Raw genomic sequence first — 15,823 nt, forward strand, 5'->3', positions numbered from 1 at the left:
TGAAGGAAAGACACATTTTTTAGGAGTGATTACATGCAATAAAACTTGGATCTCCCAATACGATCCTGAGGCAAAACAGCAGTCAATGCATTTGAAAACACCATCGTCACCAAGGACGAGGACAGCATTACAAAGCAAGTCCAAATTCAAGGCCATGTTTGATTGTTTTCTTTCACATTAAAAAAGCCCCATTTCCTTCTGCTGGTCTGTTTTTCCACATAAACAATGAAAAAACACTGAATTTACGCTGTCTTTGGGTTTCTGCTTTTGCATTGGGGCATTACGAGCAGGCAGCGAGCTGTCCAGCATGTCATTCTTTACATGACACGAGTAAATCAGCACCAAAGAAAAAGGCGAGCCAACATGTGAGTGAGAGACTACGGGTGTTGCTATGGCTACACAGATGCCAAGTAAGGTACTGACGTGTATTTGAGTGTTTTGAATCATATGTGTAAACCTGTAAATCATTATGCTTTATGCCACTTCCTGCCTTTTGTTCACAAGTTGGTCCGCTGTGCTTTCACACATCAAACGAACCGCACCAGGGTCCGTTTTGGAGTGAACCTAGATCTCTGTTTTTAAGCGGACCAGAATCGTGAACTTTCACACCACTCCAAATGAACTGGACTATTTAAAGTGGACCAAACAGCTCTGGTGTCAATGCGCTCTAAGGGTATAATTTTGGAGGAGTGGGTTCCAAAAGGGTCAACCCCGAATCAACACTACAGGTTCTAGAAAAACTGAGAACAAGGCAGAAGACAGAGAGCACAGCTGTGGAAAAATGGTTTTCATTCTTCATCAAGACTGCGCTCCAGCTCACACTGAGCTCTCAGTAAAGCAGATTCTGTCCCAAAAACAAATCAAAGTACTTGATCACCCCCCCCATTCACCTGATCTAGCACTGTGTGACTTTTTTCCTTATCAAATCTATGCTCAAAGTTTTGAGTCTGTGTCAGAAGTTAAAAGATGGACAGATGTTTAGAGACAACTGTCCAAAGAAGACCTGCTGCACTGCTTTGATCTGAACCCAATGCTGCGGTGTGTTGCAGCAGAGGGGGAGGAGATTGAAGGAGAAAGACACTGAAAAATGTTAAATAAAAATGTATTACAGCACAAGTCTTGTTGTTAAAAGCCATCCCTCGTACATTTTTAAATTGAAATACAAGTATTTTTTCTGCATCCCAGATATTTACTTTACTTTCCCCTTGATCTAACGGTGACTGTTGGTAAAGAAACAGCAAAAAAGTGACAACACAGATATTTCCATGGCTGCAACTATCCAAAGCTTTAATCAGTCTTATTTTCATCTGCTCACATGCTGATTAAGCTCATGTGACATTTTGTGTAACTGTTTGGGAAGGTCATCTGCTGAAGCTGAAGCTGTGATGGCTTAAAACGTGTGGAAGTCTGGATAAACTCGCTGGATATTTATCTTTAAATGTTATCAGACAGCATGCTGTGCTTTCCTTAAAATCCCAAATTGGGAAACTTGACAAGTTTGTCATCAGTCGAAGAAAAATGCAACAGGGTGCTTTCTTTGTAAGTGTAAATCCTCAGAGTGACGGCATAAGTGGTTTTATGTGCTCGCATTGAAATACATATGATCCTGTTCTGGGAATATAACATGCATCTTGTCATGCTTGTATTATTTCAGTAGGTCAAAGTACAAAAGCCTGCATGTATAACCATTTGCAAAAGTTCACAGTAATGTCACAGTGATTTCTTGTGCACAAACGTTAATCCCACTCTCTTTACAACCTCACTATACAATCTGTAGATCTTAGAGCATAAAGTAGGACTGTTACACAATAGGAGGCTCTAATCGGCATCAGTGCCTTAAGCAAAATAGGTCTCTGATCCCCAGTATGGTTTCAAAAATAACATTCAGAGAGGAATCACCCCTGGTATTTTCCAGATTCTTAACCAATGATATTTTTGGAGTGTTTTCTGCTATGTTTGGCTGCCATCTGTTACAGTAGCAGATGTTTAAGTAGCTGACATATATATATATTTATTTCATTAGTTCAGGGAAGTAGGTTTAAGGGTGTCCATGTCTTGTATTTTTCATGACTGATGCTGAGTTAACAAGGTCCCTGCTTTCAGAGGGCAGGGCTTATTTTCAGTCACACTATCTCCATGACTCATGTCACTTCTTCCACTGCAGGTATGGACACACATGCAACACTGCAGAGAGCGTTCCCATCTGCAGCTGCCAGCTAGCCATGCCCTGCTAGGTGTTTTCTCCTCTGAACCTCGACCTTGGTCATAAACTTCAGGACTTTCCAGGACTTTTAAGGCAGACTCCTCCAGAGGGGGAGCAATATGGGGGAAAGACGGGCACACTCCTTCCACATGACATGCCATGTGCAGCGCGACTATGGAAGCAGGCTGGGGAACTCCTTCATACGTTGCAGCCCCAACGGATACGCCAGCACGAGCCTCAGCCTCAGCCTGGACCAGGACATGGATGCTGATCCTGTTGAAGCCTCCGACTGCACTACAGCTTCCTCCACTCTTCTGGCTTCTGCACCTGACGGGAGCCACTACTCTCCTGTTGCATTGGAACTGGACCCCATAGCGGTGAATAATGGATCAGGTATTCCCTGCTGTCCTCCGGCAAAGGACACAAAGGACCCTGTACATGGGACCACAAGCAACCGACCCTCTATCGTCACTATAAATCAACCTCTTCCTCTTGCGAGCTGGCTGCATCGTCACCAAAAGGATTTTCAGAACCCTTACGTCCAGACTAGCATGCAGGGGGATGTGTACAACTTCCTAGAGAGACCTGCTGGATTGAAATGCTTCCTCTACCACTTCCTTGTGTGAGTACCTGTCCATGCTGATTTCAGTGCAAACAGATGAGGTTTCCACAGTGTAAAAAACCACCTCCAGCCCCTCTTGTGTTAATTACATCTAGTGCTGCTCCTCTCAGTATTAGGTTCTGGTTCCCAGTAACACAAGGAAGGATGTCTGTGGCCCTTAGGCCACCTGTGGGTTGTTTGGAGATACAGGCCAGCAGAAGCAGGTCAGGGTGATCTGGTCAAACCACACCTTCCTGGCACTGATGAGCAGAGTCTCTTTCACACTTCCTTAATGTCAACACATTAGCAAGTTCATGCATGAAACATGGAGGCTCCTGCTTGATGACCTGCCAGGACGGCACACATTGACCTGCAGTTAAAACACAGCTCACAGGACTTGGTTTATTAACGGCCTCTAAGGAACATGAGGTCTGCCTTTTTTGGTCCTAATATGATTGGACTGTGATGTAGGTGGGAGTGTTTTAGTGTGGTGCAATGACAGGACAAAGCCATGCTGCATGACAGATCTGAGAGTCATTTACTAAAAAGAAAAGTTTATATTGCATTGTATAACAGGCAAAAAAAGAAAAAAAACATGTCTGAACAACATTATTTTATTCTACTCCATTCAAATATCAGATCATTAAATTGGAGGCAATTTTATAAGTAGCTTAAAATAATATTTATTTATAAAATGCATTGTCTAAATCAGTGTAGTTTAATTTAATTGCCTTTACCACATTAGATTCCATTATTAAACTCGGTCTACATTAAGTATTTTTCATAAGTAATGAGAGTTTACGCTGAATAAAATGATGATTAAGTTTTATTCTAGGTGTAATATTAAGTGAACAACTGTATTTTGCTTACCTTCTAACAAAAATAAAAACTATACTCTTAGAAATCAAGGTCATGACCAACTATTCCCTTGTAACATGCCACCAAAGGAGCTTGTGTCTCTGAAGTATGTCACAATTCATTCCCACACGTCATAGTAAGTAAGCCCTGAGCCTGGATTTAAAGCAGATTAGGTGAAAAGATGAATGTAATACTAGAAGTTCAATCAAAGGCTGCTATTGTACTCTTTTTATATCATGCATTGAGTCACAAAAATGTACTTTATTCTTAGAAAATAGTAGGTTATGTTTGGATTTTCTGTTTAATGCAACTTCCAGCATAGATTCTTTGACATTTAGCGCTTTAAAGTGATAACTGTACAGCTACAGAGGATTTTGCTCTTCTTTAATGACAATGTATAATTTGGGTACAGTAATAAGGTGCAGGTAAAGCATCCTGACTGTACATCTGCTGACTCTGAGGTGTTGTTGAGGATTGGTTGTTGCTTCTGTTTTCATAGCACACATCCTGGACTAGATCTTTGTGCTGTAACTTCAGCTGAGGTAAAGCCTAACACAACCGACTACGTAACACTGAACAATGCTTGAAGAGAGTAATGGCTGTAAGAGAGGGCAGGGTAAAGACAGCATGGTTCAATATGCATTAATAATGTTGACAAGTCCTATCCAGTTGACTTACGGTCAGCATTGGTCTTGATACTCATTGCAAATTGTGAGCGGTTAATAAATTAATTAATTTTGTTTATTTGGGTCCCCAGTGGCTTCAGCATAGGTTGGGAGGTATTCTTCCAGGTCTCTACAGTTTATATTGTGACAATAGAATTTACACAGTCACTTTAATATGTTCACATTCTCAGTAAGTGATGCTGTGACCTAACATGTTAGTTTTTTTTTTTTTTTTTTTTTTTTTTTTTTTTTTAAGAACAGAGCCAAAACATTCCACATCACAACTTGGCCACGAGACTTCTTTTTGTTTTTTTTCCTTTTTATAAGGAAAATGAAACAAAACTGAGCCAAAAAAATGCTTGCAACACATCGTTATTATATTAATAATAATAATAATAATAATAATAATAATAATAATAATAATAATAACAGTAAATAAACAGATCCAAGTCCACCAAATAATGGTAGAATAAAATGATAATAATAATAATAATAAAAAAAAAATTAGAAAAAAAAAAATTAAAAAGAGAGAAAAATCCTAACCGTTAAAATTAATTGAGAAAAAAACATGTTTATTTTAAAAAGTAACAGTACACAACACTGCTCAGCAACGCGCAGTTATTTGTGTCATCTAATATCACTCTGCAGCAGCCGTTTCGGGTATTAAACACAATTATAAAGACATAATTATCACTGACAGCCTTGTTTGCTTTTCCAGTTCATAAAGATGCATCAACATTAATTTTAGGCTGTTTCACAACCAACAAACAACTCTTTGCAGAAGCTTAAAGGTCATAACATTTTTTAAACATTTGCAACAGCAAGTCTATAATTCAAAAACCCTTTATGTGAAAAGACTGAATCATTTTCAAACCATCATCAAGAATTTTCTAATGTCCTTTCCTGTTGTAAAAAAAATAGAAGAAGAATGAGAGATTATTTTGAGCCTTACTTAACATTTTTATCCATTCTTTTGTCCATAATGGTACTAACTTACACAGCATCTTACGTTTTAGGGCATAACTCAGCAGTTAGACAACGCTAGCCACGAATAACCAGAATTATTCAGCTGTGCAACTTCTGGAAACAATCTTAAAGTCGTCAGCTCCTGAGGGTTCCTCTTCTTTCTAACTCATCCATTTTCCAGACACCACTGTATGGTGCAGTTAGCCTTTAATTACCCTATCATTAAAAGATACTCAAGACCCAATGTTAGGTCATTAAAAATGGCCCATCATATTGACCTCTATCTATGTGAAATTGTGCTTGAAGAGAAGCAGAATTAGTCTGTCTCAGTAGGATAATAAATTTGTCAATCAAAGTTGGATGAAAACACAGCTGAGGCTCTAAGTTGTGCTTTGTGCATGTATGGTTTTTTGTTGCCCTGCATCGCTGATAATCTGCCTTGCAGTAATTGAGAGTCTAATGTTCTCCTCTCACAGAGCAGGGAGAACTTGAGCCTGTGCTTCATTTAATATTAAACCCTTCTGACTGATCCCCTCTGACACTCCTTTAAGTAACTCTTACTTGTCGATGGCTATCGCTGGTGGCCATCTATTCTCCTGGCCTCTTTACAGACTGGCATCGGAGAAGGGAGGCATAAAAGGCCGTCTGCAGCACTCATGACAACCTTAATAGGTCTGCTTTAATAGGCCTGCTCTGCATTATGATGACACACAGAGACAGAAAGACAATACACCCCCACGCATACACACACAGGTGGTGTTTCAATTCATCACTCCCTTTATGAAGCTTAAACCAGCAACAGCAAATTAACACACAACTGTGTGCACACAGACACAGACATGCATGTATCAAAACGTGCACACACACACAGATGTGCAAACGTGGTCTGATTGCACAACACAATGGAGTAAAACTCACTGGCTCATACAGGCTTTGAATGCACTCGTCAGCTCTCCATCTGTTTATTTGGAAACATCTGTCCATTCAGAATGTGGTGTAACCGTATAAAACACACGTACTTATGGGCAGGCACGTAATCCAAATGCATATAAAAATGCACTGACATTGTATGCAGGTAATCCTCCAAATAAGCCTTTTTGGGTAACAGGCCTTGACTCTTTAAATTGTTAAAGGAATATTTCGGTATTTTTGAAGTTAAGTTTTGTTAGATACTTGGCAATAGTAGTGGCATTAGCCTCCGGCCTTTTTATTTTTCACCCAGAAAGCCTCTGTGTTTATTTTTGGCTATTTTGGCTGGCTACACGCTCTTCTGCTTCAGGATGGTTAGATTAGATAAGATTAGATAGATAGATAGGTAGATAGATACTTTATTGATCCCAAAGGCAACATAACAAACTAAACTGAAAGCAGTTATATCAGCTCAGTTATCCACTTGCACAGCTGATGTTTTCATCAAGTAAACATATAGACTGTAGCTTGACTTATTATCAGCTATTGGAAGAGTAAAGCCACAGCCATAAACTTGCTAGAATGACAAATTTCCATTCAGTGTTTCTGGTCTGGGTAAGTTTTTCCAATTTATCTTTAGGAAGTTGAAGGAGGTCTATAAAACACCAGTGTTCAGTAAGACAGGGAACTCTGGGTGGGGAGTGATTAGGGCTGGGGGATTATAGCAAAAATCAAGATCATGATTAATTGGGCTTTTTATGTCGATTACGATTAATGAACGATTATTCCACCCCCAACCTCCGACTCTGTTTGTTCTATAAATATTTGTATAATTTTAAAATGAATAACTAAGATTAACACGCACAGATTAACAATTTATGATTATTTATTGAGACAACTGAAATAAAAATACACAGCTGAAATGAAATTACCTGGCTGCTTATCATGTGACTACACAGCTAATAGTTTGTTTTTAAGGGGGTGGTGTATTAGTCAAGAGAGATATTACAAGGGAAAAAAATTGAAATAATTGACATGGCAGGTTTTTGTCGGTTAGAGACCCTAAATATTGGTTTCAATGATTTTTGATTAATTGCCCAGCTGTAGGAGTGATGCAAGCTGCAGGCCACCATCCTCAATCAGAAATGTCCTGAAGAAGTGTTGTGAAGTCCCGCTTGTGACTACTGTAGCTCTCAGTGTTTGTGGGCATGGGCTCACAGTTGCACACCTACACTACCAGGTATCACTGGAAGTCTCCTGCTAATCAGTCTCCACTGAAGTTTTTCCCTGAGGTGGAAGACCATGCCGCCCAAGCTGGCAAAAGAGCAACACAGATGGAAATTGTTACATGAGAGGATGGTTGAAAACTTGAATGCTTTTGCTGCAGGATTGAACCCTGATCCTGGTGCATTTTTGGTGCAAATCTTTCTCCACCATTTCACCCTATTTGCTGTCTCATTTTGTAAATGACTGTGTAAAACTTGATATGGATCAATACTTCTAAAACTATTATTTTAAATGCATAAAACTTAAAGGTAAAAGTAGAATAATCCACATCAATTTTTAACAGTTGCAGAATTATTTATGAACTTGTCAGAGATGTTGGGAAACAATGACTCCTTTCTAAAAACACTTTTTAACCAATGAATATATGACACATAACCATCATGTTTGTCCAGATCCAGAGTGGACAGACAGAAACATGCTCATGCTATGCTAATGAGGACAGACTTGGTAAGAGTAGGTAGAAAATTCTCGGATAATGAAGAGAGTGCCCGAAAAGAGTCTTATGCAACTGCATGCAGACTCACAGGCACACAGAGAACCTGGGGCAGTGATCCCCTTCATGATGGGCCTCTCCCTCTGAGTCTTTTACATAACTAAAAGGGATGAACATGCGAGTCTGTTTGCTCCTAAATGCCCTTCTCAGACTGCGAGTAGATGCAGCTTAAGCTCTCATCCAACAGGTCTTTCTGACAGTGTGTGAAAATGCTGGATAAGTTGCAAGATACAGTTCAGATAATAAAGTTTGAAATAAAACTGTTGAAAAGAGGAATCAGCAGACAGTTTTGAACATAAAAAAAAAAATTAAATTATTTTTCCCTTTAAATTTTGTCCCCTGATGCCACAAGCAGTTTGCACTGGAGGAGTCACTGCACGCGTTTATCCTTGTGAAAATGCAGCTGGCCAGATGTTATCGGGAATCTTTAGTTCTGTCGTGTGTTTTCATATCAGGACAGATTATGAAATGGCTGTAGTGAATCCCGTGGAAAGCACAGAAAGGAAACCTCCTGTTGGATATCTGCTTACAGGAGATTACTGACTGGAAGAAGTGAACTGTTGGGGTCACTCACATCTCTCAGCAGGAAGTTTAAAAGCACCAGGGAATATTTTCTGTTGCTGTATTTGTCCTTTTTGGGAAGACTTGTACAATCGAGGCAGTCTTGTAATAATAAACCAGAAAACAAAGATAAGAGCAATGAAATGTTATTTTCATTTCAACCTTGATACATTTGAAGGACAAAATGTAGTTCTTACAAACTTGCATGCAGCCCACAAACTCAACTACAATAAAATTCATCATGCAATTTTATGTGTTGATATTGAAAAATTGATACCACTCCAGGAAGAATGCAGACATACAGTGGCAAGAAAAAAGCGTGTGAACTTTTTGAAATATCCAGTTGTCTGCATTGATTGGTCATGAGATGAGATCTGGTATGCATCACAAATATAGACAAATACAATGATGCTTGACCTAATACAACACAAACAACTTGTTAAGTTTGCTCCTCACACAAAGAATCTGCTGATGTGAATCCTGCCTGACAATAAGAGATCTCAGAAGTCATTTCGATCAAGAATCGTTGAATTGCATAAGACTGGACGGGGTTCCAAAGTCATCTCAAAGACTTTAGATATTCAACAGTCCACCGTTAAACAAACTGCCCACAAATGGAGACGATACAATGCTGTGGCTACTCTCCCTAGAAGTTGGCACCCAGGGAAGCTGACCCTAAGGGCAGAACGCAGAATGCTCAGAGAGGCAAAACAGAACCTTAGAGTAACAGCTTAAGGCTTAACGGGAATCATTGGAGCAAGTCATCATCTCTATTCATGAGTCTACCATGTGCAAAAGATTGAACAGGCATGGTGTCTGTGGCAGGACACCACGGAAAAAGCTGCTGCTTTCCACTAAAACATCAGTGCACACCTGAAGTTTGCCAAAAGCACTTTGACACAAGCCACAATGCTAGTGGAAAAATGTATTTTTGGACTCATGAAACAAGGGTTGAATTGTTTTGGAAGAACATGAAGCACTTCATATGGTGTAAAAATGGAACCATATTTCAACATTAGAACATCATACCAATGGTGGAGGGAGCACCATGATTTGGGGCGGCTTGCCATCATCACAGGGAAAATGAATTCCTGAGTAAGGCTGGGCGATTTGGCCTAAAATTGATATTCCGATATATATTTGGTATAGCCTGATACACATTATATATCACGACATTTTGAAATGGCCTCTCAGCACCATCAGTTTCTGACAAGTTTATGACACAAGAGCGTCTTTAGATCTTATTCAAGAAGCTCCCCTGTGTGATCATGGGGGAAAAAGCTGTCTGGAGGCAGGAACATTTTAACTACTCGTTGTCAGTGTTTTGAACTGTAAGGCTGAGATAAGTCTCCGTTGCTGTGGAGATGCAGTGTATGTCTGCATTCTCTCTGACCTGTACGACTCTGGCAGGGACTTTTCCGCAAAATGCTCGCGCCCAGGCAAACCTCCCATTGTGGGTTAAGTGTCTTTTCAACAACACTGGGCTCATGTCTTCAGCGACACGTTGTGATACTGCCGCCATTGTCTTGGAGTCATCTAGTGGCGTATTTTAATGATTACCACGTGAGTTCCACTTCTTCCTTTTCAAAGTTGAAAGACTGCTCAACGCTGCAGATCCAGCGCTGTTTCTGTCTCTAAAGTCAGCTAAATCCCTGCTAACTAGCCATGCTGCTCTGTTTACCTTCCTCTTTCCATGCTTCTCGCCGCTGATGTGCATTTGCAGAGGAGTTTTCTGGATTGGCGCAGGAGAGAGAGTGAGCTCTCTGCCGTGAGAGATGCGTTCAGGGACAGTGGGAGAAGCAAAACTCCAGCGAGAAATGCGCACTGACAGCTCAAAACTTCTACATAATTTATACTCGGATATTTGCGATATAGTCATTTTATATATTGTGGGTGGCAAAAGCTGGGATACATCGAGTATACTTGATATATATTGCCCAGCCCTATTCTTAAGTATATCAAGGTATTCTACAGGATAATGTCAGGGTGGCTGCCAGCTGAAGCACAAAGGAAGTTGGAATTACCTCGGTTCACACCAGATAGGCTAAGAAGACCGGTGAGATGTAGTAGTTCTGTATGGAAGAGGTCCAACATTCCTTCTAAACCTCTGATGTCTGATCAGCTGCTACTGTTAACACTTTGTTGAGGTTATTGCTGCCAAAGGAGATTCAAAAAGTTATTAAATCCAGTGTTCACTTACTTTTTCCAGGAGTAGTATGAATGTTTAATGGCTATGTTTAATAAAGTCTTTAAATATCATAATTGTTTGTGTTGTATTAGCTGAAGAACATTGTGTTTGTCTATACTTGTCACTTAGATGCAGATCAGATCCCATTTGAGGCTCAATTAATGCAGAAAACGATATATTTCCTAAGGGTTCATATACTTTTTCTTGCTGCTGTATACTCATCAATTACTTTAATGGTATCCATGCTCAGCTGCTCACTAACACAAATATCTAATCACCCAATTACATAGCAGCAACCAATGCATGCAGGCACCTGGATATGGTCAATACGATCTGCTGAAGTTCAAACCGATCATCAGAATGAATGGAAAAGTGATTTGTGCTACTTTGAATGTGCCTGTCCTGACCCTATTATTTGAATATCTCAGCAGAAATTGGGACCATGCAGTGTTTTCCTAAACATCTATTGTTCAATTTTGGTGTTAACTGTAGCGAGAGTTTCCTGTTGTTAGCCTGTTTTTCTTTCCTGTTCTCTCGGCAGGAGGCAGAATCATCTTCTGCATTGTAGCCCATCTGTCTCAACGTTCAACATGATGTTCATGCAGTGATGCTCTTTTGCAGACTTTGTTGTAACAAGTTGTAACTTTCTATCAGCTCAAATCAGTCTGGTCATTCTCCTCTGACCTCTGCCATCAACAGAGCAGTTTGGCCAAGTCGCATTGTAATAAAGCCCCTAACCCCCCCAGCAGTGAAATAGTGAAGATCTGATTCCAAACAAAGGGTCAGCAATAGAAAACAATGACAACTCATAACAAGGTTTCCAAAGAAAATCATCTTCATGTTAAAAAAGGACTTTCTCTGATTTTTTTTTTTTTTTTTTGATGGACAAAGCTCAGCTACAGGTAATGTGAGCAGAGCTACACCAAGCGTTAGTTCAGCTTATATGTAGCAACATGTAGCTGCCCTCTGTATACCCTCTGTGCACTGACACAGAGGGTAGACTCTGTTTGCCTTAATGGTCCAGAGAGCAGGTATCAAGACATAAAAAAAATCGTATGAGAACATCTGCATCTTTTTCATCTGCAGGTTATTTTGGGCTTTGGCCTTTATTAGACAGGACAGCTGAAGACAAACAGGAAAAATGGGGGGAGAGAGTGAGGGAAAACATGCATCAAGCATACGCCAGGAAAAATGTAGACTCTATGTGGGTACCTGCTTTACCAACACTGGTGCCCTCATATATGGAGAATTTCTGATCTGGAATGAAAATAGACCTTTCTATGTAGACTATGCCCAAAAGTCACAGATGTTACTGTGCAAATGTACTCAGAACACTGCTTCACTAACAAGGACTGTACCATCAACCAGATTTGACAATTAATCATTTATTAGATATTGGAACGACTCTTCAGAGAGGTTGATGTAAGGCGTTGCTGAGATCAGTTTGGGAAGGTTTAGGGGGGCTGCTGTAGCTCTTTGGCACCCCCTTTAAGGTCCTATGGATAGAGGAAAAGAAAAAAATTGAGAAAAGGGGTTGGAGGGAGGTTTGCAGAATAGGAGAATGAAAGTGGAGGAGATGGTCCGGTTTGAATTGATGGAAAAACAGGAAGAGGCGTGGCTGAGTTTTGGTCCTGGCCCTGAAATTTTGTTATGAAGCATCACTTCTTGATCTAATGTGCAACTAAGCAAAAACACATAAGCATGACTGAAAGAAACAGATGTACATCAGTGATATTTGCCATATCAGCCAGTATTATAGGCCAATTGGTAAATATTGGGCTCAGCCCAGAGCTACATATGATTCAATACACTCTTAAAAGTGCTGTGTTAAAAACAAACCAATTTGGGTTATAAATCAGCGCTGGGTCCCATAGAGACCGACGCAACCCTGAGTTATGCCAACTCAGTGCGGTTGGGTAATGGGATTGACCCGGTGAGTTTGGTTATGTTTTTGACCCAAAGATTGTGTAAAAGTGACCAGGTTGTTGGTTAAAAGCTATCAAAAAACTATGATTCAGGGTTTCATTTCAGACGTTTTCGTTCCTTAAACCAAACCATCCATCCGTCTTCTTCCACCGGGACCAGGCCCTTGTGGTCAACCCAAACATCCCTCTTCCCAGTGACACTTTCCAATTCTTTCTGGGGAATCCGGAGGCATTCCCAGACCAGACCGGATATATAATCCTTCCACTGCATTCTGGGTCTTCCAAAAGGTCTCCTTCCAGTCGGAAGGATTGTCTTCTCTAACGTAGGCCAACCCCCTCCACAGTCAGGAGTTGACTAACTCGGTGGAAAACTTCACTCATGGTGCAGAAGTGTTTAACATAGAAACACCAATAATTCACAAAATCATGAGCAAAGGAATCCCAACAATGGTCCCTGTACAACGCACGACACCTATAAATGTATCTAAAACATCTTAAACACATCTAAACAACCCATCAAATGCATGATGGGAAACCTCCACTGCCCAAAACTTGACTTGAAACAGACTTTTATGTGAAAGGTGGGAGCTAGTTCCTTTTTTCCGTTTTTACTGTCGTTTAACAACATTAAAAAATCCAAAATGGTACAAAATGTAGCGCTGTGTGGGAGCTAAAAGACTGTCTTCTATTTCTGAGCCGAACCGGATGTTTGTGTTAAGAGCCAGAATGAGGCACTGATGGCCAGGTGTTTAGATGGTGCTCAAATATGGAGATGCCCAAGTTTAAGTTACACCTGTGACTCCCTTCGTATTTGTCATTCTCCGTTATTTCCCCCTTTTTCTGACTTGATGAAGAATAGAGCTAGAATTCCATCACTAAGTGGACATTTGTGGTGAAGACCTTGCCAAACGATGCTGAACCAAACTGGAGTGGTGGAAACACAGCATTTGTCTTGGTCTTAAGGGCTGCACACATTTTGCTGTCCCCACTGAAATATTGACCATGTTCTTAAACTTAAATAACTCCAAAATAGATACACATTCATTCCTTCCCACCTTACAAAAACTCTTGCAAATCTTAACATTTTGAACTTAATTCACCTGACTCTCAGACCAGAAGATTGTGCAACCAAGCATCAATTTGCTTTCCCTAGTGTTGTTTTCTGTTTCTATAGACATTTACACTCCTTGGCCTTTTAAAATGTATCATGAATACTCCATATGTTAATTTTGACAAAGAAGCTCAGAGTGTTTCCCTGTAGCTCTGAATGCTGTTGATACTGAATCTGAATTACTTGGTTATGAATGAACCTACTTCTATTATGTCATCTACCCTTCCCACCTTTTCGTCTTTGTTCATCCTTCCCACCAGCCGATGAGGAGATTTACATCTTTTTTTCCAAGTATTTGGCAGACAAGTTGATAGCTTAACCAGGCTGGAATATCTATGTTTGTGGCTGTGGCTGATGTGGTGTAATCCACCCTAAGCTCCTCCATGGAAGGGACAGGGAGAGAGGGAGGGTGGCGGTGGTGGTGGTGGTGGTGGGGGGTGGTCAGTATAGAGGGCTGTGCAGGGCTGCTCTGACCACACTCGCTAGCAGTGATGCCCTGGGCACTTTGTGTGCTCTTGGCTTGATGTTTGTTCTTTTTAAGGTCACAGCTTTTTTCCTTGTCATGTCCAATGAGCAGTCTAAGAAAAGTAAAAGTAAAAAACTCAGTGTTTTATGAATATGCAAACACTTTAGAAGTTAAATCAGCCCACTCATATTGAACAGATCTAAAGTGTATTCAGACATTGGAAGTGGTGCAGAGTTTTTGAAGTTTCTTTGGATGTGTCTGGGGACTTTTATGCCTTTTATTAACGAGGACAAGGGATCCTGTTGGAAACAGGGATGAGAGAATAGGGGATGGCATGAGGTGAAGTTTCTGCTTCATGGACAATAGCCTCTGCATGAGGTGTCATTATAACTGCCTGGCTGTCCAGCACTCCAAAAATGTCAATTCATATTTAGATCTGACTCAGTGCTTCAAAATGTATAATAACAACAGTAAAAATAATTGAACCTTGTATTGGCAAAAATAATGTCAATACATGATATTGCTTGGATTATAGAATAAAATTAGGAGACAAATAGTGTTGTGTTTTTCAAAAATCAATACTGTACTGAGTTTCAATTAACAACAGAATGTTTACCAATATAAAGACTGATTCTGGGGGATTTTCAAAGCTGCAATGATAGAACTAAAAGATAGAGCTAAAAAACTGAAACAGCAGTACAGAAACTGCACATTGAGGACTTTACTAAATGAAACGGAAATAAGGATGAAAGTTTAAGCTTTTTTCCCTTTGGGGATTCCAAAAAACAGTTTCCTGCTCATGCACTTGGTTGACACATGTTACAGATTTTATGTTTTTTGATTAAAAATGTTCCATTTTCTCCCCCATTTTCTCAAAATTTCTGCAACTGTGCTGGTCGCCCCTGTGAACCCATTAGAAGGACAGGACCCCTACTTTGAAAAACAACAGAGTGGAAGGTTGTTCCACTGGACAACATGATTGACTACAGCGGGATACAATTTTTGAATCACCCCAACAATTTTTTACTAAATAGTAAATCATGTAAAAAAAGACAATAGTCATATGGAAATTATGAATGCTTATATCAGTATGGTGTAATTGATTTTTTACAAAACACAAGAGTGTAGCCTTAAGTTCACTAAAATGAGCATCATTTTATAGAAGAGTAAAGGGGCTAGGTGCCAGACATGGCTAACACTGTTGTCTGAATGCTGTTAATTAGCATGCTAATGACCATTTGATGCCTGGTTGTTTTAAACATGTGCTGGTGATGTTGCCTGTGTCTCCATTGTTTGATGGTGGAGGGTTTTTGCTTTGATTGTTTGAAGAGAGGCCTTTCAGGTTTCAAAGAGTTGTTTGATACACTATCCTGGTTTGAGGAGCACTGTTTAGTGTGTGGGTCCAGGTAAGAAGGCTGGGAGGAGGTTTATGGAGTGGAGTGGGATTTTCCTATTCTAAGTTACATTAACTTTAATTCACATCCATCTTTAGATAATAATGATTGCTCTTGGAAAATACAGACATAGATCTCCTTACTATCTTTCTTAAAAACCAAACCAGTTGGAAGGCTTCTAGTTGCTGTTTGTCAC

General features: G+C 40.0%; 1 protein-coding gene across 2 annotated transcripts in view; it reads left to right on the forward strand.

Moving 5' to 3' along the window:
- kcnq1.2 (potassium voltage-gated channel, KQT-like subfamily, member 1.2) overlaps window positions 1-15,823 on the forward strand; it is a 291,548-nt gene that overhangs the window by 2,455 nt on the left and 273,270 nt on the right. For both annotated transcript variants that reach the window (XM_041796564.1, XM_041796565.1), the window contains exon 3: window positions 2,165-2,825. In XM_041796564.1, coding sequence (XP_041652498.1) covers window positions 2,323-2,825 — 503 coding nt within the window. In that variant the 5' untranslated portion in view covers window positions 2,165-2,322. The remainder of the gene's footprint in view (window positions 1-2,164; window positions 2,826-15,823) is intronic.

Source organism: Cheilinus undulatus, linkage group 9 (genome assembly GCF_018320785.1).
Source record: "Cheilinus undulatus linkage group 9, ASM1832078v1, whole genome shotgun sequence".
Lineage (NCBI taxonomy): Eukaryota > Metazoa > Chordata > Actinopteri > Labriformes > Labridae > Cheilinus > Cheilinus undulatus.